At 36.1% G+C, this 23,194-nt stretch overlaps 1 protein-coding gene across 4 annotated transcripts in view; it reads left to right on the top strand.

Annotated features, from left to right (window-relative positions):
• The first annotated feature begins 11,882 nt into the window (after positions 1-11,882).
• The window catches only part of ANKRD17 (ankyrin repeat domain 17), a 150,760-nt gene continuing 139,448 nt past the window's right edge, over positions 11,883-23,194 (top strand). For all 4 annotated transcript variants that reach the window (XM_081304251.1, XM_081304250.1, XM_081304254.1 and 1 more), the window contains exon 1: positions 11,883-12,423. In XM_081304251.1, the coding sequence (XP_081160377.1) occupies positions 12,031-12,423 (393 nt within the window). In that variant the 5' untranslated portion in view covers positions 11,883-12,030. The remainder of the gene's footprint in view (positions 12,424-23,194) is intronic.

The following is a 23,194-nucleotide window of genomic DNA, read 5'->3' as shown; positions in this document are numbered from 1 at the left end:
ATAAGCTTTTATTGTGAGTTATAAAGAATTATCACTAATAATCTAACAAAGAAAATAAAATGGAATAAAAAATTACATAGTTGTTCCAAATGAAAAGGGGAAAAAAGGAAAAGGATAACAAAGAACAAATGGAACAAATAGAAAACAAATATCAAGAGAGAATTAAACCCAAACATATTAATAATCACATTAAATGTAAACAGTCTAAATTCTGTCTTTTAAAATCTAGAGATTAAAAATATGGAATTTTAAAAAGCAAGACACACCCAGCACAGTGATGTGTGCTTGTAATCCTAGCAACTCAGGAAGCTAAGGCAGAATGTACACAAGTTTGAGGCCAACCCGGGCAATTTAGAGAGACTCTGTCTTAAAAAACAGAAAGGCTGGGGCAATAGCTCAGTGGTAGAGTGTGCCTGGGTTCAGTCCTCAGTACCAAAAATAAAAAACAAATAAATAAAAAAGCAAGACTCAACTATACCTAACATATATGTTGAAAGTGAAAGGAGCAGAAAAATATAATATACTGATATTAACCATAAGAAAACTGGAGGGAAAAAACTGGGGAGATTATATTAATATAATATAAAACATATTTCAAATAGTATTATCAGAGATAAAGGACATAAAATGGACAAATTCTTTGAAAAACACAAACTGTCAAGTCTCACTAAAAAAGAAATAGGTAACCTAAATAATTCTTTAGTTATTAAAGAAATTGAATTACATTTAAAAACTTTCTTACAAAGTAAACAGTAGTCACATAAGTATTCGCTGATAAATTCCACCAAACATTGAAGCAAGAAACAACACCAATTCAATACAAACTTCCAGAAATTGAGGAGGGAACACTTTCTAACTTGTTCAGTGAGAAAGAATTACTTGATACCCAAATCAAATCATGATATTATAAGAAGCAAAAACTATAGACCAGCATATTTCATAAACATACAAGGAAAAATTTCTAACAAAAGCTTAGCAAATCAAATATAAAAATATACAAAAGGATAATACATCACCACCAAGTGGGGTTTATTTTAGGAATACAAAGTGGATTTACTATTCAACTGTCAATCACTATAATTCACTGCAATAACAAACTAAGAAAAATGTTTGATTATCTTAATACATACAGGTAAATTTTTGAAAATACAAAAACCATACATGATAGAAACTCTCATAAACTGAAAGTAGAAGAGAAATTCCTTATTTATTTATTTATTTATTTATTATTTTTTAGCTATAATTGGACACAATACCTTTATTTTATTTATTTATTTTTATGTGGTGCTGAGGATCAAACCCAGGGCCTTGCACATGCTAGACGAGTGCTGTACCTCTGAGCAACGACCCCAGCCCTTAGAAATTCCTATTTTTAATTCTATAATTTGGAGATCAGAATCTGTATCTCGTTTTCAAGTAGTGTTGCTCTAGACTGAAAAGATGTAAGACTCCACTTAGGGTAATTACAGAAGTTCCCTGAATTTCTCATCATGCCTGGAATCAGGAATTTGAATGCTGAGTTTGTCATGGTAAAGCTTCACTTAAGCTTTTTCCTTTCTTTCTCTTTCTTTTCTTTTTCTGGTACAGTTAGAAGTGAACAGACCATTCTAGAAACCTCCTATTTCTCTTTCTCATTGTTGCCACGTGGTTTGCTCAAGCCTTCCATTCAGTAGTTACTGTATTCTAAGTGATCAAAGTGATCATTTAAATAACATAGATTTCCTGGGTTAAACCTACTGATGCTAAAAAAGATTTTTGCTTCTATAAGCACAGCCAGGTCAGATAACCAATAATCAGTTCCCATTTTCTTGAGAAAATATTGTCTGTAGGCAAATATGGTACCACTCTATTGGTGAGAGGTTATAGAGAATAGAATACAGTCTTGTTCAAGCAGAAAGGGGTATATTATAAGACATTGAATAGTTTACAGAATTATTTTGATGAGCAGATGAATTGGATTTTAGATGAGCTCCCAGACTACTCCAAGTCACATCTCAGAATATGGTCACTAGGAGAGCTGCTGTTCCTGCCAAGATCAGGAAGGTAGATACTAACTTTTTTATTGCTAAAGCATCTAGCTTCAAAACCATCTAGCTCCTTTGTTGTTAGAGCTTTTAGGTGAAAAAATCATACTATGGTAGCTACAATCAGAAAACTTTCTGCCAAATCTTGTTATTTTAAGGTACTTTGTCTTTTAATATGCCTTGTGATTTTTGTTGTTGTTGTTGTTGTTAAGATGGACATGATGCACTGAGTAAAATAAATTGCATTAATATAATGGTAAGACAGGGGAAGGGAAACATTCTACAGTCCTATGATCAATTTTCAGTTTTTCAGTGATGCTGCAGATCTGCATTGTGACTGTCACCAGTTTTTCAGGTTGCTTCCTTATTATTTGGGACAGGATGAGTAGAGGGGTTAGGAATTTAATATTTCCCTTCAGCGCATGGAAGCCCAGAACCACCTGGATATTTTCCATCCCCCAGGTCAGTTAGGCTTTGATAAAACCTCAGCAGGTTAGGCTGTAGGAAGACAGTTTCTCTTGAGGGCAAACCGTGTTAAAAACAGAATGCACTGTTATATTTCAAAATGGTCCCTACCTTGCATACCCTGGCTGGAAGCATGAAGGAATTTTTCTCTAATATTAATGATGATAAGAACCTGATAATGCTCAGGGAAGTTAAATGCACAAAAGTGTAGAACCCACCTATAACTGAATTGCCCTGGAGTTTTCCACTCTCCAGCTTGTCCACATTGATCCTCAAGCAGTTCATCAAATATAGTTCAGGTTTTCCTACCCCAGCACTGGTTCCCACAGAGGTTTCTGCTCCAGTCAAATAATGGTTCTATGTAGCCCTCAGCTTCACTGTTACTTGGTTGCTTATCTGTCTCTCCAATTTGGGGTAAAAAAAATTTCCCTATGAATTCACTCTTCTGATATTCTAAAAAGAGTTATTGACTTGGTCAGCTTTTTCTTGCTATTAGGATGGAGTAGCAACCTCTAAGTTCTTTCTATGTCAGGCTAGAAATTCCACCTGCTTTTTACAACTCATCGTTTTATGTGAAAATATCAAAGCTTACTTATACTTTGTTTTCTAGAGTGTTGATAAAAAATATTTGCATATTGTAGGTTCCAGGAAGTCTCTGGGTGACCTTCTGTATTTCAGGGTATATTATACTAACTATGGCTTGCACATAATGCATTCATGACTATGCATTTTTAAATAAGTATACCCAGTGCCCTAAATAGTGTAGAGCATACAGTTTAGTGTTTAATATTTGTGGAATAATCAATAAATACATGAATGAAAGATTTCCTTGGGACTCCTTGATTGATCCTGATGTCATCAGATCACTCACCAACTTTCCAATTGACTCAATTTGTCTTGGGAAAGATACAAGCCAGTAATTGTTCTAACTTTTAATATTGTTATTCTAACTTGCTGTAAATCTAAACCCTGAAAATGTTTCTCTTGGTGTTCAAGTTGAAAGTTACAAAATTCAGGAACTTACAGATCTCTGCATAGGAGTTTTATGCAATAACCACTTTGTCTTCTAAACAACAAGGGCAACAATTGCCGAACTAACAAAAATTGGAACACCAAACTTAACCATAGGTATCTTATTTGTTAATTACAAATACTTAGTGCACATTATTTTATTGTAGATTATCCTAGGACTATTTTATTATCAGATTGGCTTTCTTTGCTATCCAATTTTCCCATTCCTTTATTCCCCTTTTTACCCAACCTAGAAGTACATGCAGAAATATAATGGTGATTTTAATTTTAACCTAAATAAAACTTTAAGCAAAAGAAACTTAACATGAAAATACACTATCCAAACATTTAACTTTTTTGAAATTTTTTATGGAGCAATTCAGTTTTAAAGTGCCTGGCGGTTAATTATACCTTGTGTTAGATTGTCATTTTCCTAGTCCTCAACTTCACTGTTAACTTGGTTGCCTCTAAGTTGCAGAACAGTGGATTAAGAAAATAATTAATTTTAGAAAACTGTGATCAAAATGTAAAGGGAATCACAAAATCATGTCATATAAAAAGTGAGTGACTAAAAAGAGAAGGATTTTTTTTTTTTAGGGAAAAGACTAGGGTTGTCGGGGACTAAAATTTAGATGAAGATAAATTCCATATCAACATCTATGCTAAAATCCTTAGCATGGTCCTCAGGCCATGAAAAAATCTTGTCTTCTGTTTACATTTCCACCCCCATCCTACAAATATTTTTTCAGTCACTTTCTGTTTCAGCTCTTTTGACATAGTTTGATGCCTTCTTTAAAAAGATCTTTTGCACATATACACCCCTTGGCTAGGAATATTCTTCTCTACTTTATTTTTTCTCCTAATTACTTCCTACTATAGATCTCTGTTTAAAGAAAGGTTCATTGTTGGTATGTCTTTATCTGTTCTCTCAAAGTGTGATTATTTTTCCACTTTCCTTAACCTCAGGGAAGACTCACTCCCCAAAATAAAATTTCCTAGTTCTAGTTTCCCTTGTAGCAGTAATTTCATGTATGTGCCTCTCACACTAGACTAGTATTAGTTTCAAAGGACAAGGAAATATGCTTTGTTAAGATGTTCTTACCTAGGGGCTGGGGATGTGGCTCAAGCGGTAGCACGCTCGCCTGGCATGCGTGCGGCCCGGGTTCCATCCTCAGCACCACATACAAAAAAAGATGTTGTGTCCGCCAATAACTAAAAAAATAAACATTAAAAATTCTCTCTCTCTCTCTCTCTCTCTCTCTCTCTCTCTCTCTCTCTCTCTCTCTCTCCCTCTCTCTTTTTTTAAAAAAAAGATGTTCTTACCTGGCACATAGCATGTATGTAACAAATACAAAATGAATGAATTAAAATTCATCTTTTTCTTGGGTTAATTGTAATTTTTCAACTCAAATGTCCAAAATTAAAACACACACAAAAAAACAATAAGAAAAAAAATAAACACATATGACAATAATAAGACTAAGCATAAGATAATAGAAAGTGGGAGAGATTGAGGAATTTAAGAAAGCCATGCCATGCATAAGGTATTCAAAATTCTTACAACTTTGAAATGTCATGATGACAAAATATAGCATGTGTATATGCCAGATTCAGGTATAGGACAATATTTGTCTGAAATAAATTGATATATTCATTACAAATGACATCATAAATGACATTTAATGCCATAAGAAAATTTAAAAATACTGATATATATGTCTGCTAGTGGCATTCTCATTTTGCTTAGAATATACAGAGAAAGTAGCATAAAGGTTGTGCTAAAATGTCAATAGTGGTTCTCCTTGGTTGATGGAATTATGTGTTCTTGTGGGTGTACTTTTTGTATTTTTTAATGTTTTACAATGGAAAATATATTGTTTTTGTATTCAGAAATGAATGATTTTTACAAGGGAGATAAGAGTAATTCAGTTGGCAATGGGAGGGTACAATGGAGAAGAACAGGATCAGAGGCAGGGAAATAGATTAGGGTAATAGTATGAGTGAAAGATGGTAAAGGCAAAATTAAGGAGTGGTTATGGGGAAAAAAGTAAATAAATCCTAGGATGTGGAGCAAACAGGATTTGGTAATATTAGTCTGATTAGGTTGGAGGGAAAAGGTTAAGGAAACATGATACGTGGTAATTTCCCTTGATAGTTCTGGATTTATATTGGCTGGAAATAAAAGTTATGGAATCATTAGACTTAAACATGGTTACTGAAACTGAAACTAAACGAGATTACCCTGGGAGTGTAAAATAAAATAATGCAAAAGTCTGACTTAGGAGGGAACTCCTGAAGTTCAAGAGCCAGGTAGAAGAAAGACCTATAAGAAAATATGAAGAATTAGAGAAATAAAACCATAACTAGGAAAAATGGATTTCAAGTAAGAACTAGTCAGTGATACTAGTAGGAAAAACATCTTGAATGTTTCTGCTTCCTGAGTAGGGACCTCAATTACTTCCGGGTCTTTCTCTATACAATCCCTTTGTGGTATCCAGTCAAGCACTTCTAGAAATTTGATGCATAAATTTAACTAATTCTGGAGATAGTTGACAGGCCTATTTGGTTTTCACACTCTTATTAATGATACAAGTACAAGTAGACAACATTAGCTAACTTATTTTTACCACTAATAAAATGAAGGTTTGGCCCCCATTTATGCCCTTATTTCCTGAATTGTTTGAAAACTAGGCAACACAAAGGGGAATTATTTTATTGGGATTCCTTGGGAAACTGCAATAACTGATGTCAAATACTAGAAGGGTCAAGTAAGGTAGGAGCTGAAAAATAAATCTGGCAATTAAGTAATCAACAAAACTCTGTCTTAATAAAGTCAATTTCTCTAAAGAAGGTATTTGACTAGATATCCATGGTGGAGTGCTACAGTTAGGATAAAGTCTGAGAATCCTAACCAAGTTTCATATGTCAGAGGCTTGGTCCTCATTGCAGTGGTTTAAACCTTTAGAAGGTGGGGTTTAGTGGGAGTTCCTTTGCAGAGATTTCTCATCTTTATGGCATTGCTGAAGAGGCACCTGGTCTGCTTGCTCTCTAGGTGCTTGTGACTTAACTTTCAAACTATTCTCTCAAAGTATAATTGTTTCCCTCTGTTTTTACCTCAGAACTTGGGAATATTGATGTGTTCTCAAGTGATGAGTTCTTAATTTTGTGAATATCCTCTGCTGTGGCATGTTATTGGTAAGCAATTGGGTGCTTATCATGAACCAAATTTACATGCCTCTTACAGAATTTTGTATCCCCTTTTACATATTGTAATCCAAGAAGATTCAGGAGTGGGAGTGGTTCTGCTTTAACACATTATTCTCTCATTTCTACTTAATGGTAGGTGTCTATGTTATATAATCTCCACAAGCCAGGAGCTTCATTTTTGAATTTCCAAGTCTTCTTGGCAGTATCTATTCCTTACATCCTGAGGTTTTAACTCTGAGAGCAAGGAAATATGTCTCAGATCCTGGATTCTTGTCCCTTTTGTAATATTGTTGAGACTGCCTGCTTTGTTGAAATGATCTAATTTTTAGACAGGCTCACACTATGTCATGGCCAAAAGTCAGAGGCAGTTTGAGTTTTTACTTTATTCTAGTTAGGTGCTTCTTTGTCAACGTTGTTAGCCAAAATGGTGATACTGATTAACTTTGTTTTATTAATCTGCCCATTCCTGGCCTAATCACTATGACTGAAGAATAGGGTATTTGGCCAGCCTGAATTATGGGCCTACCCATGTGGTACGGAAATTAGGATTAGGCAATGGATAAATGCTCCTGGGGAAAGAGGGACAGGTCTGTTAGAATAAAATCTCAAATGCTAGTGGTTCAGCCACAAAGGAATATATATAAATTGATATACAATGAGCATTCTTATAGCAAGAAGATATCCTCCATGTGGAAATTCTAGAAATCAGTCTTTTAAATGAATTAATTATTTTTTAGGAAACCAGTCTTTCATCTTGTGAAACCAGTCTTTCATCATGTATCTTTGACACATGGCTTCCAATGCAAATGTATTCACTTGCCTCAAATTGGAGGGGTGAGGGAAGATGCTGAAAAACTGTTCATGTGATGTTTTCATGGGCCAGCACTGAAATAGGAACTTATTACTTCTGCTTACATTCCACTGGTTGGAACCTAATTGGCTCACCTAATCCAGACATACTGCTACTTGTAAGAGAGGCTGGGAAATATAATTATGTGCTCAGAAGAATCTAGTATCTGTGAGACTCAATTGTTATGATCTAAATGCGTATTGTACCTTTTTTTTCAACACAAAGGACATATTCCTGTAGAGAGAAAATCCTAAAGTTCTCTCCAATCATTGGATCAGGCTCAAAGTCTGATTTTCAAATAATGCGCAGCCCCATTCATTAAGCATAGATGTGATCTATGAACTAAAAATACAAATTATTTTGGCAAACCCAATGACAGGGGTAGATCAGGAAAGGGTAATTATAATATGTTCCCTCATTTGGAAAAGAGAAACATAAGAGACCTTGTGCAATACTGATGCACAATAATAGTGAAATACTAAATAAGCATTTTATAATACATGTCTTCTGAGAGTGGAGTCAGTTTTGGTGTGATCCCAACTCTATTCTTGGGGAAGAATGCTCTTGTCTATTATTTTGCAGGGCCTGATACCAACCTCTGAAATATCTTCTTTGTCCATTATTCCCCAGAGTCACATCCTCTAGGGTATTGTGGAGCTAGTTGTTGAGTTCTTACATTCTACTTCCCACTTATGGGGTTAAACAGTTGCCCCACTGTTAACACTTGAACAATTATATATGAGCCAGTTTCACAGTTTATTTAGTAATAAAATTCTTTCAAAAATGCGGCTTTTGGGCTGGGGTTGTGGCTCAGGAGAAGAACACTCGCCTAGCATGTAGGAGGTGCTGGGTTTGATCCTTAGCACCACATAAAAATAAATTTAAAAAACGCATTGTGTCCAACTACAACTAAAAAAAAATTTTTTTAAATGGGGCTTCTGGTTTATTTTCTTTAGGTAAATACTACAAAGTTCTTTCTTATATAATTCTTAAGCCTGATTTACTTCTTTGCTTCCTTACATCATGCCAGTTTTTTCTAGAACTTTACTATAGCTACCTTGAGGTCATTTGACATAAGGGTTTGGATGGGACAACCAAATCCTTGATCTGATCTTTCTTGCAGGACTAAATCGTAAGGGAATTGTACTATTTCTTTCTTTTCTTTTCTTTTACTGTTTTAGGTGTTTAGGTCTAGAAAGTTTTTCCAATCCTTCCACCCACCTTCATTTCTGCAAATTATTTTTGGAGTTTCACTTTACAATAAAACTTTGCTAAATAGAAAAAATGTAAAATCTAACACACACTATTATTTTTAATCTTTTCAACCATTTTCTCTAGACTTATTCTCAACAGATAGGTAATCTGCCTTTCAATTACTCCACATGACAGTTTTACCAATTACTTTTCATTTCAAATAGGGGTCTTCTTCTAGCCTCTAAATTAATTCCTCTACTGCTTGCTGTATCATTGTTAAGCCAAGGTAACATATTTTATGTTATTGTCTTGGTAGGACTCAAATTCTGGTACCAATTTCTTGATAAGTTATGGTCATTTCAGCTCCTGTAACATATACATTTTCAAATCTCATTTTTTTTTCTTACAGTTAGTCCACAAGGGGGTGTTTCTAATTGGGGTTGCTCTTCTAACTCTGGAATACCCAACATATGGTCCTCAGGGTCATCATGCTCACTGACAAGAAGCTGATGGAGAAAGAGGGAGGACAGGGGGACTTCACTTAATTCTGAAAATGAACATATCATTTCTATTCATATTTCATTAGCTAGAAATCAACCACATGGTCATGATAACAAGGAACTGTAAAATTTAGTTTAGGTGTGTGCCCAGGAAGAAGAAATAAGTCTCAAGAATGTATAGTCAGTTTCTTCCTCAATGTTCTAAAAGGAAAACAAACAAAAACTGCTAGATAACAGAAAGTCACTCCAGGGGCCTCATCCATTGTAATAATTTTGATCTTATTCTACTAGTCCCAACAGGATCATTATTTCCCTACTACACAAAGAACAAAAATTCATTTTCTTCCAGGCTCTAAGCAACTCAGCGAGACCCTGTCTCTAAACAAAATATAAAAAAGGCCTGGGCATGTGGCTCAGTGGTTAAGTGCCTCTGCTTCAATTCCTGATACCAAAAAAAAAAAAAAAAAAAGAAAGAAAAAAAAAGAACTACTTTGAAGAGATCACTTTTGATAGTATAGAAGGTAGGTACAGAAGCTTGACTGCAGAGGGCTGATGAGCCAATTTCAGATAACAAGACACTGGAAATAGAATACTTTTTAAAGAAAGTTTTATTATGAAGGAAATACAATGAAAATTACATAAGGATAAGGAATCAGCATTTGTGGTGAACTGAAGACAGAAATAGAAATGGAAGTTGGGGGCATGGTGGCACACATCTGTAATCTCAGCTATCTGGGAGGCTGAGGCAGGAGGATCACAAGTTCAAGGCCAGCTTGGGCAATTTAGTGAGATCCTGTCTCAATAAAATGACTAGAGATGCAGCTCAGTGGTAGAGTGCTTGCCTACTATCCTTGATGCCCTGGATTCAATCCTCAGCACTGCATAAACAAACAGATCAGAAAGACAGGAACTGGAACTAGAATATGGATGGAGAGTTAATCTTGCATAAGAAAAATAAGTTTCTTATATCTTTGATGCTGGTGAAAAGATCAGGAAATTTCGAGCATTTGGAAAATTGAAGGAATCTGTGCTTAATTGCCTCAATCTTTCTGTAAAGTGTGATGTCATATAATGAAATTTGTTTGGGATTAAGACTGCAAAAAAGTATTCAAGAGGAAAGGAGACAAAGGTGCTGAAGGAAAAATAAAATGGAAGGGATCAACCTGAAATTACAGACCCTAAATACACAATGTAGTTTTCTGTTCTACACTGGAACTCACAAAACGCTGCAGAGAGGAATAGGCAGATGGTGAGCACTTTGTACACATACTTATTATAGCACTTATTATACTGTAAAGCCCCTGGAAAGAGACTTTGATTTCACAAGTAACGCACACAGTAGGCACATGATGAATTTCTGCTTGAATGAATTGATTTAGTCATCGCCAATTCTGCTGTGGTACTCTGTAAAGTACTGGCAACTGCCCACATTTCATATGGCATGCTAGTGCTAAAAAGAAAAATGCTATGAAAAAAAAATTCAGGCACGCTTGGCTAAACTTAGCAGTCTTAAAATGGCAACTATGTCAGTTGAGACACACTTTTTATCTTGTGCCAGTACATCTGTCTTTGATGTTTGCTTCATTTTCCTTATGCCACTATACTCGTACTAGAACAGAAATGGATAATTCTGAGTTCAATAAACTACACTATCATTTCAAAACTTCTGCAAGTTCTCCAGACACTTAAAAATGATCTCAGAATCCCGACAGTAATATTCTTTCAAAGAGATATATGGAGACAAACACTATTACTTATGACGCTCGCTTCACAGATAAAAGTTGTGCTGGTTAGAAGTGGAACAGCTAGATTAGAGACAATCGTCTGGAAACTCCGGCACAGATCCCACATCTTTTCTCCTCTTTGAGTTGTAATGATCTTACACATCGCCTAATCTACTTTTTTCCACATTACACATGTGTAATACTCAGGTCCAGGAAGTCTCTGATCCAAGACTTCAACTTAGGCAAGAGAGACTCTTTTTCTTACTCAAAGCCTCCTCTCAAGATCCAGAACCCTAATTCCGGATTTGGCGGCGGAAAAAAAATGGCCAGACTAAAACTCCACACAAGTCCAGAACGCGGCCCCACCTCCCGGATCTGGCGGACCCCGCTGACTGTTAACAAAGTGTGAATACCGCGCTTCCGCACTCGGCTCGCATTCTGGAGGCCCGCCCTCACGCCCCGCAACTGCGCGCCCGCGCGGTCCGGGTCCGGCCCTCGAAATCTCCCTTTCGATTTTTGGCCACCCGCGCGCCACCGCTCAGGCGACGGCTGATGGCGTCATTGCGCTTCCGCCTGCGGCTGCGTTCTAATCACTAGCCAGGAAGGAAGAAGGGAGGGCTGTGTGTGGGGGAAGTAGCGGGGAAAGAGAAGAAATCCCGGCGCTCGTGGGCACTCAGGCGGAAACCGCGACCTCTGCTCTGCCTTGCCGTTCCCATCGGAAGCCACCCCGGGCACACTTCCCTTGTGTCTTTTTAGTTTCCCCTCCTCTGGGTCCCTCGACATCCGTCTCCCTCTACGCTTCGGCACCCCCCCCTCCCGCGCCTTGCTCCCTCACGCTCCCTCCCTCCCATCGTCAGGCTCCCCGCCCTTAGTATCGCGAGACGAGGTGAGAGCTGGCGGAGCGGCGGCGGCGGCGGCGGCGGCAGTAGAGGTGACCGAGGCGGTGGCGGCGGAGGCGGCACCAAACGCTGTGTTGGCCCCGGTGCGGCCGAAGTCGCGGTAGAGCGTAGCCCCCAGGCCCCTCCTCCGTCCGCGCCCTCCCTCTTTCCCTGGGGATGGAGAAGGCGACGGTTCCGGTGGCGGTGGCGGCGGCTGAGGGAGAAGGGAGCCCCCCGGCGGTGGCGGCGGTGGCGGGCCCCCCCGCGGCGGCGGCGGAGGTCGGCGGCAGCGTTGGCGGCGGCAGCGGGGCTCCCTCGGCTTCGTCTCCTCGTGGGATGGTGCGAGTCTGCGACCTGCTCCTGAAGAAGAAGCCGCCGCAGCAGCAACACCACAAGGCCAAGCGTAACCGGACTTGCCGACCCCCCAGCAGCAGCGAAAGCAGCAGCGACAGCGACAACAGCGGCGGCGGCGGAGGCGGTGGTGGAGGAGGAGGTGGCGGCGGCGGCACCAGCAGCAACAACAGCGAGGAAGAAGAGGACGACGACGACGAGGAAGAGGAGGTTTCTGAGGCAAGGGCCTGGTTTCAAAGGAAGGAGGGAGGAAGGGACTGTAAAGGTTTGGGGCCGAAGGTGGGAGGGGACTTGCGGTGGGACAGATTGTTCTAGGTTGGTCTATCTTGGGGTCTAGGCTTTCAACTGCCCCCTTTCTTTCCTCGGCCTAAATTGTGAGGTGTGGGAACGTGGGGGAGGGTAGCTGACACGTGGGGGTGGGAGGACCACAGAGTTTGTGAACAGCCTGTTATCTGGGATGGTTAACACGGTAAGGATGGAGAAAATTAGTTAGACTCCCCATTTGCACACCCCGGAGAAGGGTGGTCTGCCTGGGGCCAGTAGGGCCACTTATTCCTGAGGCGGGGGCGGAGCTAAAACGGGAGGAGTAAGATAATAGGTAGATGAGTCTCTCTGGGAACCCTAGGAGGAGGTTGATAGATTTCTTCCAGTTGTGAGGTGGAGGGGAGCAGTTTTGGAGGGACCCTAAGATTGTAAATGGACTTGGAGTTAAGTGTTTGATGTGGGAGACACGTGATAGGCTGTACTTTTCCATACTGTTGTGCTGCAGGTTTTTTTTCATAACCATTGTGGCTGCTGAAGTAACCTTCGCTTCTTAGATCTCAAGGATTTTAGGTGAACTCATCTTATATCCTTACACATTTATAATAACTCAGTGGATGAAAAATGTATTTGATCCTTACCGATACATACACATATATCGTCAGGTGCTTCCTTAGTGGAAAGAATTAAGCTGGGACCTATTATTTTTCAAATAATAAGGGGCAGCAAACTGTGTGTTTTGCAACCAGGCTTGGTTGTAGTGAGTTGAAATAGAAAGGCCTCTTGATTTGTCCTAGTGATCTGGTTTCATAATAACTGTTTATAATTTTTCTTGGGTCCACAGACAGGCGGCGTTGCAGGATCTTATTCTTCAAAGAACGGCTTATAAACCAAAAGCTCAGTAAAACATACCATACTGATCAACTAAGAGTCAGCCTTAGTTGTTATCAGCTCTTTTATAACTTTTTTGTCTCCCCATGAAATAGAAGTTTGAGAAATCTTAATCTGGAGAAAGAAGGTGGCAGAAGAAAACAGCTTTAAAAGTTGATTAAAACTTAGTTGTAAGAGAACAACTTAATTATCTTGAAGTAACACTCTTTTCCACAAACATAGAGCTTGGTGGAAGGCTGGTTTTCTGAACATTGCATTTATTGCATACAGGTTCTGGTCAAATAGAGAAGTATCTTTTTAAAGTGTTTTGAGACTTCATTAGCCTAACACCAGATTTTTTTTTTTTTTAAACCTCAGAGTGGATGAAGTTATGTAGGTAGAGTTGGAATTTAATATACATAAATTATATTAAAAAGATGGACACTCCCTGCTATTGTTTGTTTGGCCTATTGGATTCTGAGGAGAGGTTTGCATTTATATATTTTATATTGGCCTAATGGAATGTTTCAGGATAGTGTGTTCACGCTGCATTTGAAGTAATGAAGAGAAAGGTGTGAATCATTATCCCAGCCTCTTTATTTTAAAAATGAGGACAGAAAGATTTAGAGGAAACTGGTTGTGGGTGGTAAGTGGAAATCAGTTTTTTAAAGGCTCAGATTAGTACACTTTCAAATAATTTTATTCTGTTGTATCTCTCTTCTGACTCTTTTCAAAAACATAGGCACTGAATTAGAAGCTAACCCATTTAAGTAGCAATGAGCAAAATAGCTGTGATATTTTATTAAGATTTGAAGTTTTCCAACAAAATATCAAGCTCTGGTTTGGAATGAGGTCATGATACTTGAATGTAATACTTGCAGGAATAATGTGCTGAAAACTCAACGTTCCTACATAGTTTTGTCCATTGGAATGTGTCCTAATAACTTCTTTCATGAACGACTGTAAGTTTGTAGATGTTAATTTTGTCGATCAGGTGTGTTTTCCTTGAAAAATAGAAATGGTATAAGTTGATTTTGACCAACTAGGGGAGTGTTGCTTTGTTTTCAGTGTGCTTTGTACTGTCTTCTGCCAGTGGTGTAAACAATTGATTTGTATTTGTTATGAAGATGAGTCAGGAAAAATGTGTAAGAAAATGCAGCCAATTAAAAAAAAATCTGTACATACACATGATAAGGAAGGAGCAGACAAAAGATAATATAGTTTGTGTTGTTGCACTTGCCTCCATTCTTTGATCAAGGCAAAGAAATAAACCACATGGTTATTGTACACCATAGGCTAATTGGGTGAATTGTGCAATGTTTTTCTTTTGATTACTATTTCCTGACATGTTAGCAGAAGTTTAACTTTCTGGAGTTAGCAAGTCTTGTGGCTAGAATCATAGTATTTAAAAGTTTTATGTGTTTTTTTTCCCCCCTACTTCATTGTTGTAGGCAACACAATTAAAAAATGTGGATAACTTGATTTTGAGCTAATCCTAGTGAAAATCATCAAAATATTAGATATGAAAGTTTATATTTTTGCAGTATTTAACCTGAAAAAGTGAAGGATAAGTATATTTAACAAAAATATACTGGTTAGTTATGAAAAAATGATAGGTATTCTTTTTATCTGCTAAAAGGAAAACTGGGAGGAAAGAAGAGACAATTTAATAAGAGATTTATTTAAATGTTGAAGAACCTGAGTATAATTCTTATTAAACATTAGAGTAGGTTTTTGAGAATTGGATTTTTCCTTAAGTATTTTAGAGTAGGATAATCACATCTTATATAATGTGTGTATTTCAAATAGAGCTGGGAACGAAAGTATAAGGCCAAGAGCTCTCCATTTCCTGTTCCCCTTCTATTTGACACAAGACTTTAGATCAAAAACTGAAAGTGCATAATTTTTTGGCTTTCAGTGGGTGATTGACCAGTATGGAAAAGAGAAATATATTTCCCAACATAAAAGCCATAATCCTTTTCTTTTGAAGTTAGTGGGCTAAATTAAATTTCTTACTCAAATATTGCAAGGCAGATGTTGAAGGGCTTATACTTCATTTTCAAAATAACATTACCTTCTACTGAGTGAATTTTTTAATGTGATTGAATGACATCCGTGTTTTTTAAAGCAAAATTCAAAGTGGGAAAAATTTGGTCTTAAAAAGTTAGGGCTTTATTTTCAGAAGTAATACTTTTGTTAAAGATGCATAAAATGTAAATACAGTAGGATTTGATCAGAATTCCAACCTAGTGAGAAATTTCAGACAAGGGGGACAAGTAAATGAATTAGTACTGACTTAGTATTAAAAGGATTTTCAAGGCTAGGGAAAATCTGTTTATAGACATAATAGAGAGGGTTGAGAATAAAGGAGAAATAAGAAAATATTTCAAAATTACTGTTCGATTTATTCCCCAGTCTTCCGTTTGTTTTTTAAGTCAAAATGCATAGAATGGGGATGGGTTGTGGCTCAGTGGTAGAGCGCTTGCCTAGCATGTGCGAGGAGCTGGGTTTGATTCTCAGCACCACGTAATTAATAAATAAATAAATAAAATAAAGGTATTGTGTCCAACTACATTTGAAAAATAAATATTAAAAAAAGAAAAGTATAGAACTCCAAATTAGCCATCCCAGAGAAACTTGCATGTTCCCTAGTTTCATTTGTTAATGAATATAGCAGTATTTGTAAACCACATGTTAAGCTCTTTGAGGCAGTAGTTTTTGTTTTAACTATTATTTTGTTTCCTATCCTGCTTCAGTGTAGTAGTTCATAAAAAAAAATATTATCAATGAATACTTAGTACCTAGGGAAGATCCAGAATTCATTTTGGAAACCTAGAGAGGGGTAGAACTTTTGGTTTTCTTGGATCTGGGGACTCTGAATAGCAGAGGTTTGGATTTCAGCATCTTTCAATTTTTTAATTCTCATACTTCTGTTTTTTTCCCCTATATATTAAAGAGAAAATCAGTCAAACTAATAGGCATTGGTTGCTGAATGCCTGATAAGTAAGTCCCTTAGATTATTCAGATTTTAAAAACATGAAAGGTGAGGCTGGAGTCATAGCTTAGTGGTAGAGCACTTGCCTCGTGTGTGTGAAGCACTGGGTTTGATTCTCAGCACCACATATAAATAAGTAAATAAAATAAAGGTCCTTCAACAACTAAAAAATATTTAAAAAAACATGAAAGGTAATAAGTGTCAGAAGAGTATTTAACCTGGATCTTTTTAAATCAAAGCATGCTTGTTCATTTATTTATTCACTCACTTATTCACATACTGTAGCATGCTGTTTGATAGAGTGGCAGCATCACTAATATTAACATTTTCTGATAGTGTTCAAAAAAGTTCAGATAGTACATAGGGGAATATATTTTTTTTTTTGGCAGCAAGATAACCACCATACACAGACTGGCTATCCCAAATCTTTCTTTCCTTTTCTTGTTCTGAAAAATACATTAAAAAAGGTGGGGGGGGGGGAATAGAAAAAAGTACAGATAAATATACCCATTTCCTAAAACATGTGGCTAACAATTATTAACAAAATGAAAACTATAGTGAAAGCTACCCTCCCTGAGATTATTACTTCTCCCTGCCTCTCAAGATTTTTACTTCTCAAAATAATCTTTTCTTACTAAACTAAAAAAAAAAAAAAGTCCCCTTTAAAACAGGAATTTTAACTCTGGTTAGGATGAATAACAAGATTTTGTTGAAGTGCTTATAAGGATTTTTTTTTCCTTTCTTTCCCACCAGTTCCATAGTATGTGTGGAGATCTTTTATTAGACACCCAGAGAGATCTACTACCTTGTTATTTTAAAACATTCTCACAGCTGAGATAGTAGGGAATCTGGCAGCAATTTATTTGGATTGTTTAAAGTTTAGAAACTGCTTTTAAGAAGGTGATGTGGTAATAGAGAAGACCTGTTTGTGAAGAAGTAAATTGAAGATTTATCAGTTCTTTCTGATAAGACAGCCCTTAGCCTACTCTTTTAAATCTTCTTTTAAATCTTCAGCCGTTTAGTTGATGAAGCAGTTTATATCTAGTGTGCCACAGGTGTCAGTTCTGGAGGCAGAAACCTGTCTTCCTTATATTTATGTCTCCTGTTGTACAGTGCTGTTACATAAGTCTTGCTTTTCATGAAGTCAGATGTATGAAGTAAGAATATTTCATAAATATTCCTTTATTACCCACTTACTGTGGGAATTATTTGGAACTTTACATCTTAAGGTAAGAGTATTTGGTTGCAGTTTTTTTTACAGTGGACCCTTAAACCTTACCTGTCTGGTAGAGGTGTGTCTATCCATTTGCAACCCAGAAACAAAATACTCTTCCTGATTTAGGATGCTTAACTACTTTTTTTTTAAAACTATTTTTAGTCATGAGGTGAGGTGGAATTTGGAGCAATATAGTTATACTTTATCTTTTAAGAGATAAAACCAGAGTTTTGAAGGAAAAATGTGAAGATCAGAGTCCTTTAGGAATTCCTATTGGAATCAGTATTATTGAGTGTCTTTGTAAATAATTAGATATAGTAAAATCTTAGTGCTTTCAGATATACTGAATTGTGCTGGTGGAAGTAGACAACATGATTATTGAGAATAACTTGAAAATGTTAAATAAGTTTTTATGAATCAGGGTTAGGAAATGTGCTGTTTAGGGTAAATGGTCTGAAATACAGCATGGTTTTTTTTTGGGTAAAGATTAGTATGATGTAGAGTGAGGTTAAAAAAGGTACTAGAGATAACCAAAATCATAATTCTTATTTTAAATAATGCTATGATGTATCTACATAAAATAGATATATATATATAAGTTTCTTGTTATTGTACTATGAAAGTGATGACTAAAACAAGGGAATGTGAAAATATTCAAATGATTGGAGGGTTTAAGGATGGAATCTACCATTAAAGAGGACTGCAGATTTTACCTGATTATATTTCTTATTGCTTATTACTTAATATTCAAGTTAATAAATTACTCAAATTGAGTTATGGAAAAAATACTGAGGTGTGTCAGATAGTGTTATTTTGAAAATAAACAAGTACATTTTTCATTTCTTGATTATTTGGAATTACAGACTAGGGGTAGCATATTTATGGAAGTAGTTAATAGCTATGCATCTCCAGCAGAGAATTTTGTGTCCCTTCTTCCACCTTCCCCAAAGACATAGATGGTCTAAATTAATCTTTTATACCCCTGTAAAATAGAGGAATAGAAAAGTAAAAACCAACATGAAGAAATAAAAACCTGTCCTAAAATTAATTCCTCTGCTGTTGCTGCAGGTTGAACTCAAGAGCCTTGTGCCTGCTAAACATGTGCTCAATCATGAAGCTTCACCCATGTTCCTCCTGGATCCATCTCCTAAATAGTTTAAAAACATTTGATTGAAAAATATTTCAGAGGAATCTGTGGAGAGATTGATTTCATTAATTTTGAATTTAGAATACGTGTGCATTAACTTGGGAATATGATCTCCTTTACCACTTCCTGTCACCCTAAGCTTGAAACTTGAAAATAAAAGGAATTCTTCTTGTTCATGTCTTAATGGGTCTCTTTCCATTTCCGTCTTTGACCCTATTATTGTCTCTGTCTGTGTTCTGTTTCTCTTGCTTTTATATGGAATTAATAATGAAAATAGTCCTGTTGCAAAGTTTCTAGTAGAGGTCTTATTTGTGTGAGATGAAATAGAGGAGTTAATTCTTTTATTTGATATTTATTTAGTGTCTCCTATGTGTGTGGCTTTTTTCAATATCTAATAGTCTCAGCCATTTCTTTCCCAGTGAATATGATAAAATTAGCTCTATTTAAAATCATTGCATGTGTTAAATGTGTACAAGTTAAATGAATTTATACATGTTGTAGTTAGTAAAATTTACCTCCAAGGGAACTTTGCACAGTAATAGCATTTAGTTTTCTGTATGATTTTTTTTTTTTGTACTTGGAGATATTGGCCCTCTTTTTATTTTATTTTATTATTTTTTTATTAGTTACACATGACAGTACACTGATCTTGGCAATTCATACATTTGAATCAAATGGGGTCTAATTTCTCATTTTTCTGATTGTACAGGTTGCAGAATCACATTGGTCATAGAGTCACCTATATACATACAGCAATAATAATGTCTATTCTGCTGCCCTTCCTATCCCCGCTTTCCCTCCCCTCCCCTCCCATCACATCTCTCTACCCAGTCTAATGTGACACACTTTTTTTTTTCTCCTCACAACATCATACCTGTATTCTGTATAACGATGAGGGTCTCCTTCCATCTTCTGTGCAATTCCCCGTCTCCCTCCTTTTCCCTCCCACACCTCTCTTCCCTATTTAGTGGTAATTTTCTTCTCATGCTCTTCCTCCCTATCCCATTTTGAGTCACCCCCCTTATATCAGAGAAGACATTCGGCATTTGTTTTTTAGGGATTGGCTAACTTCACTTAGCATAATCTGCTCTAATGCCATCCATTTCCCTGCAAATGCCATGATCTTGTTATTTTTTAGTGCTGAGTAATATTCCATTGTGTATAAATGCCACATTTTTTTTTTATCCATTCATCTATTGAATGGCATCTAGGTTGGTTCCACAGTCTAGCTATTGTGAATTGTGCTGCTATAAGCATTGATGTGGCTGTGTCCCTCTAGTATGCTCTTTTTAGGTCTTTTGGGTATAGTCTGAGAAGGGGAATAGCTGGGTCAAATGGTGGTTCCATTCCCAGCTTTCCAAGGAATCTCCATTTGCTTTCCAAATTGGCTGCACCAGTTTGCAGTCCCACCAGTATCCTCACCAGCACTTATTGTTGTTTGACTTCATAGTGGCTGCCATTCTTATTGGAGTGAGATGGTATCTTAGAGTAGTTTTAATTTGCATTTCTCTGATTGCTAGAGATGGTGAGCATTTTTTCATGTATTTGTTGATTGATTGTATATCCTCTTCTGAGAAGTGTCTGTTCAGGTCCTTGGCCCATTTGTTGATTGGGTTATTTATTTTTTTGTTTAACTTTTTGAATTCTTTGTATACTCTAGAGATTAGAGCTCTATCTGATGTGTGAGGGATAAAAATTTGTTCCCAGGTTGTAGGCTCCCTGTTCACCTCACAAGGAGATAATTACCATTATTAGCATACTTTTTAAACTATGTTTATGAAGCATTGTTGAGATCTCCCACAATCAGCTAGGGATATTTATGGATTTGAACAAAAGGTGTTTTTCCTAGATTCATAAATTTAAATTCTTATTGAGATGAAACTACTAATCAACTAAGTAGATGATGTTGATCATGTATAGTCACTTTATGTGGAAGTCTGTGTTAGTTTTCAGTGTAACTTAGCAATTTATGGTATTTAGGATGAGAGCCATATGTACCATTTTTTCCAGAGTGTCCTTGACAAGTAAAATACATTTAGGAGTTATTCAGTATAATTTTACCCTGAAGATTTTCTAGTAGCAAAGGGGTACATGTATCAATATATTTGGTGATTGCTGCACATAGAGATCTGTTAAAATAAGAGAAATAGGATTATGGGACTGTGTAAGGTGGAAAATAATCTTTTAAATTAGATTATTCAAATACAGTGTTTCATATTATTAAACATCACTAGTTATATATTACATGTACTTGTAAAAACACGTATTTGTAGAAAATTTGATAAAAACCTCTAAAAAGTAGAAAAAAAACACCCAAAATATTGCTGTCTAGAATTAATCATTTTCTGTAATTTTTCTTTTCATTTTTTTCCTTGATATACATCAGTCAAATATATATCTATCATTAAGAGCAGAATTGTTACTTAAAACTTGCTGAAAGCTTCTTTGAGTATTATTCAAACATCAGTTGGAGACTTCAGATAGTGATTATTTACTTACAGAAACTAATGAATACATTCATACTTAAATTTTTGTAGTAAATAATGTTTTTTATCCCACTTTCTCAGATTAAATGCTATTAACAACTTGGTTCATAATCAAATCTTCTGGTTTCTTTTTGTGGAGAGAGGGGGTGAGAGAGAGAGAGAGAGAGAGTGTGTGTGTGTGTGTGTGTGTGTGTGTGTCTGTCTGTTTGAGAGTACCTTGGAATTTGATATTCACATTTATGCTGAATGTTCTATAGTATGAATATTCATAATTTATATCTTTTTGTGTGGGTGGACATTTAGATTGTTTTTATATGCTACTATTACAAATATAGGGCTGAAACAAACATACTTTTGCATTTGTTTGTGAATACAAAAGTATTTCTTTGGGATGGGTCTCTGGAAATGAAATTGTTGGACTGGGCCAGAGGATATACACGTATTAGATTTGATCACCAACCTCAAGTGTTACTGTGTCACAAGTTTGAGAATGCTCCTAGATATAATCAGTTTTCTTGGTTTTTAAAAAATTCTTTAGACAAAGGATTGTATTTGTTGTCTTTTTACTTTGACAATTACTGTCAAAGTGGGTGAATTTTTATATTTATTGTTCATTTGGATTTCTTTTTGAAATTTTCCTGTTTTGTCCTTCACCAGTTATTCTACTGGAGCTGTCTTTTTCTTAGTCATTAATTGGTGGTGTTTATATTTATGGGTATTAATGCTTTATGATGTTACTCATTGCATATATTTTTGGTTTATATTGCTTTCATAATTTGGGCAATATTTTTCTTTTGGTAAATTTTATTGTTTTATGATTTACAGAGACTTTGTTCACCCAGTATTTAAAAATTTTTAGAAAGTTTCTTTTGATAACTTCAATATTTTGTTTCTTAAAGATACTTGGATTTCTTTTTTTGCTTGTAGTGTTGAGTTATTGTGTCCATTCATAATCTACTTTTTCAGTAACAATTGACCAACCCTTGCTTATTAAAAATCCTTACTACTTTGCTTTTATAATACTGTCTCTTCTGTTTTTCCTTTACTAGCTGCCTCTTATTGATTTTCTTGCTTATTCTTAGGGTTTCACTATATATTCTTTGATTTTTTTTTTTTTTTTTTTTAAGCACCTCATCTCCCCACTATATTTTTTTCCCCTGTCATGTTTCTGGTCTCCACTGGATGATTTTATTTAGTCCTCTGTTGTTCAGTTATCTATTCCCCTGACTCAGATTTACATCTCCAATTTAAACTTTTATTTTTGATCATTGGATTCAAATCTGGCTATGCAACATTTTTATCGAGAATCAATTCAGAATTCCATTTCATTAATAGTAGAACTGAAGGTGAAAGTCAAGTACATTAATTCTTATACCTTTTTCTTAATTCAGTTTATTAATCTATAATCTTCTTTCTTAATCTATTGTATAGTGATGAGTAGGAATGGGATAACTATAACAAAAGCTCCTTTAAAAAAGAGAATAGGAAATGTGCAACAATGATTGGTTCTTGTTAATAATGAAATCCTTTTGGGCAGAAGTTGTGATGACTTTACCCTAGCAAATTCCTTTTTAAACTAATTTTGCTTTGTGAAAGGAATGTTCTTTTAATTGCCCTCGGTGTCTTGGCTTTGTTCTTTAGATGTTTTTACCTGTTTGTTAACATTTCTTGACCCTGTCTGAAGTATAGTAGTATTGGAGAGTATGATACCCCTAGGAACTGTAACACTTTTGTCACCGCCTGCAGTTGGTATAGATTGAGGGCCTGCAGGATTTAAGTTTAATCATATATTTCTTTAAGTCATTACTGTACTTTAATGGTAAAACTCTTCTCAAAAACTTCATGAGGTTGTTCCATTTTCTTTAAATCAGGACCATGACATTAATTGTATAGCAAAAGATCTCTTTTAGTCATGTGTTTTTGAAACCTGCTGATTTACTTACTCAGCTCTGTACTACGTTGGTTCCAGTCTCCCATGTTTCCTGGCTACTTGAGGATATCTAAACTAATAGTTC

The sequence above is a fragment of the Spermophilus citellus genome, assembly GCF_964194105.1.
Source record: "Spermophilus citellus genome assembly, chromosome: 8".
In the NCBI taxonomy this organism is placed as follows: Eukaryota; Metazoa; Chordata; class Mammalia; order Rodentia; family Sciuridae; genus Spermophilus; species Spermophilus citellus.
This window is presented reverse-complemented; position numbering and strand designations above follow the sequence as displayed.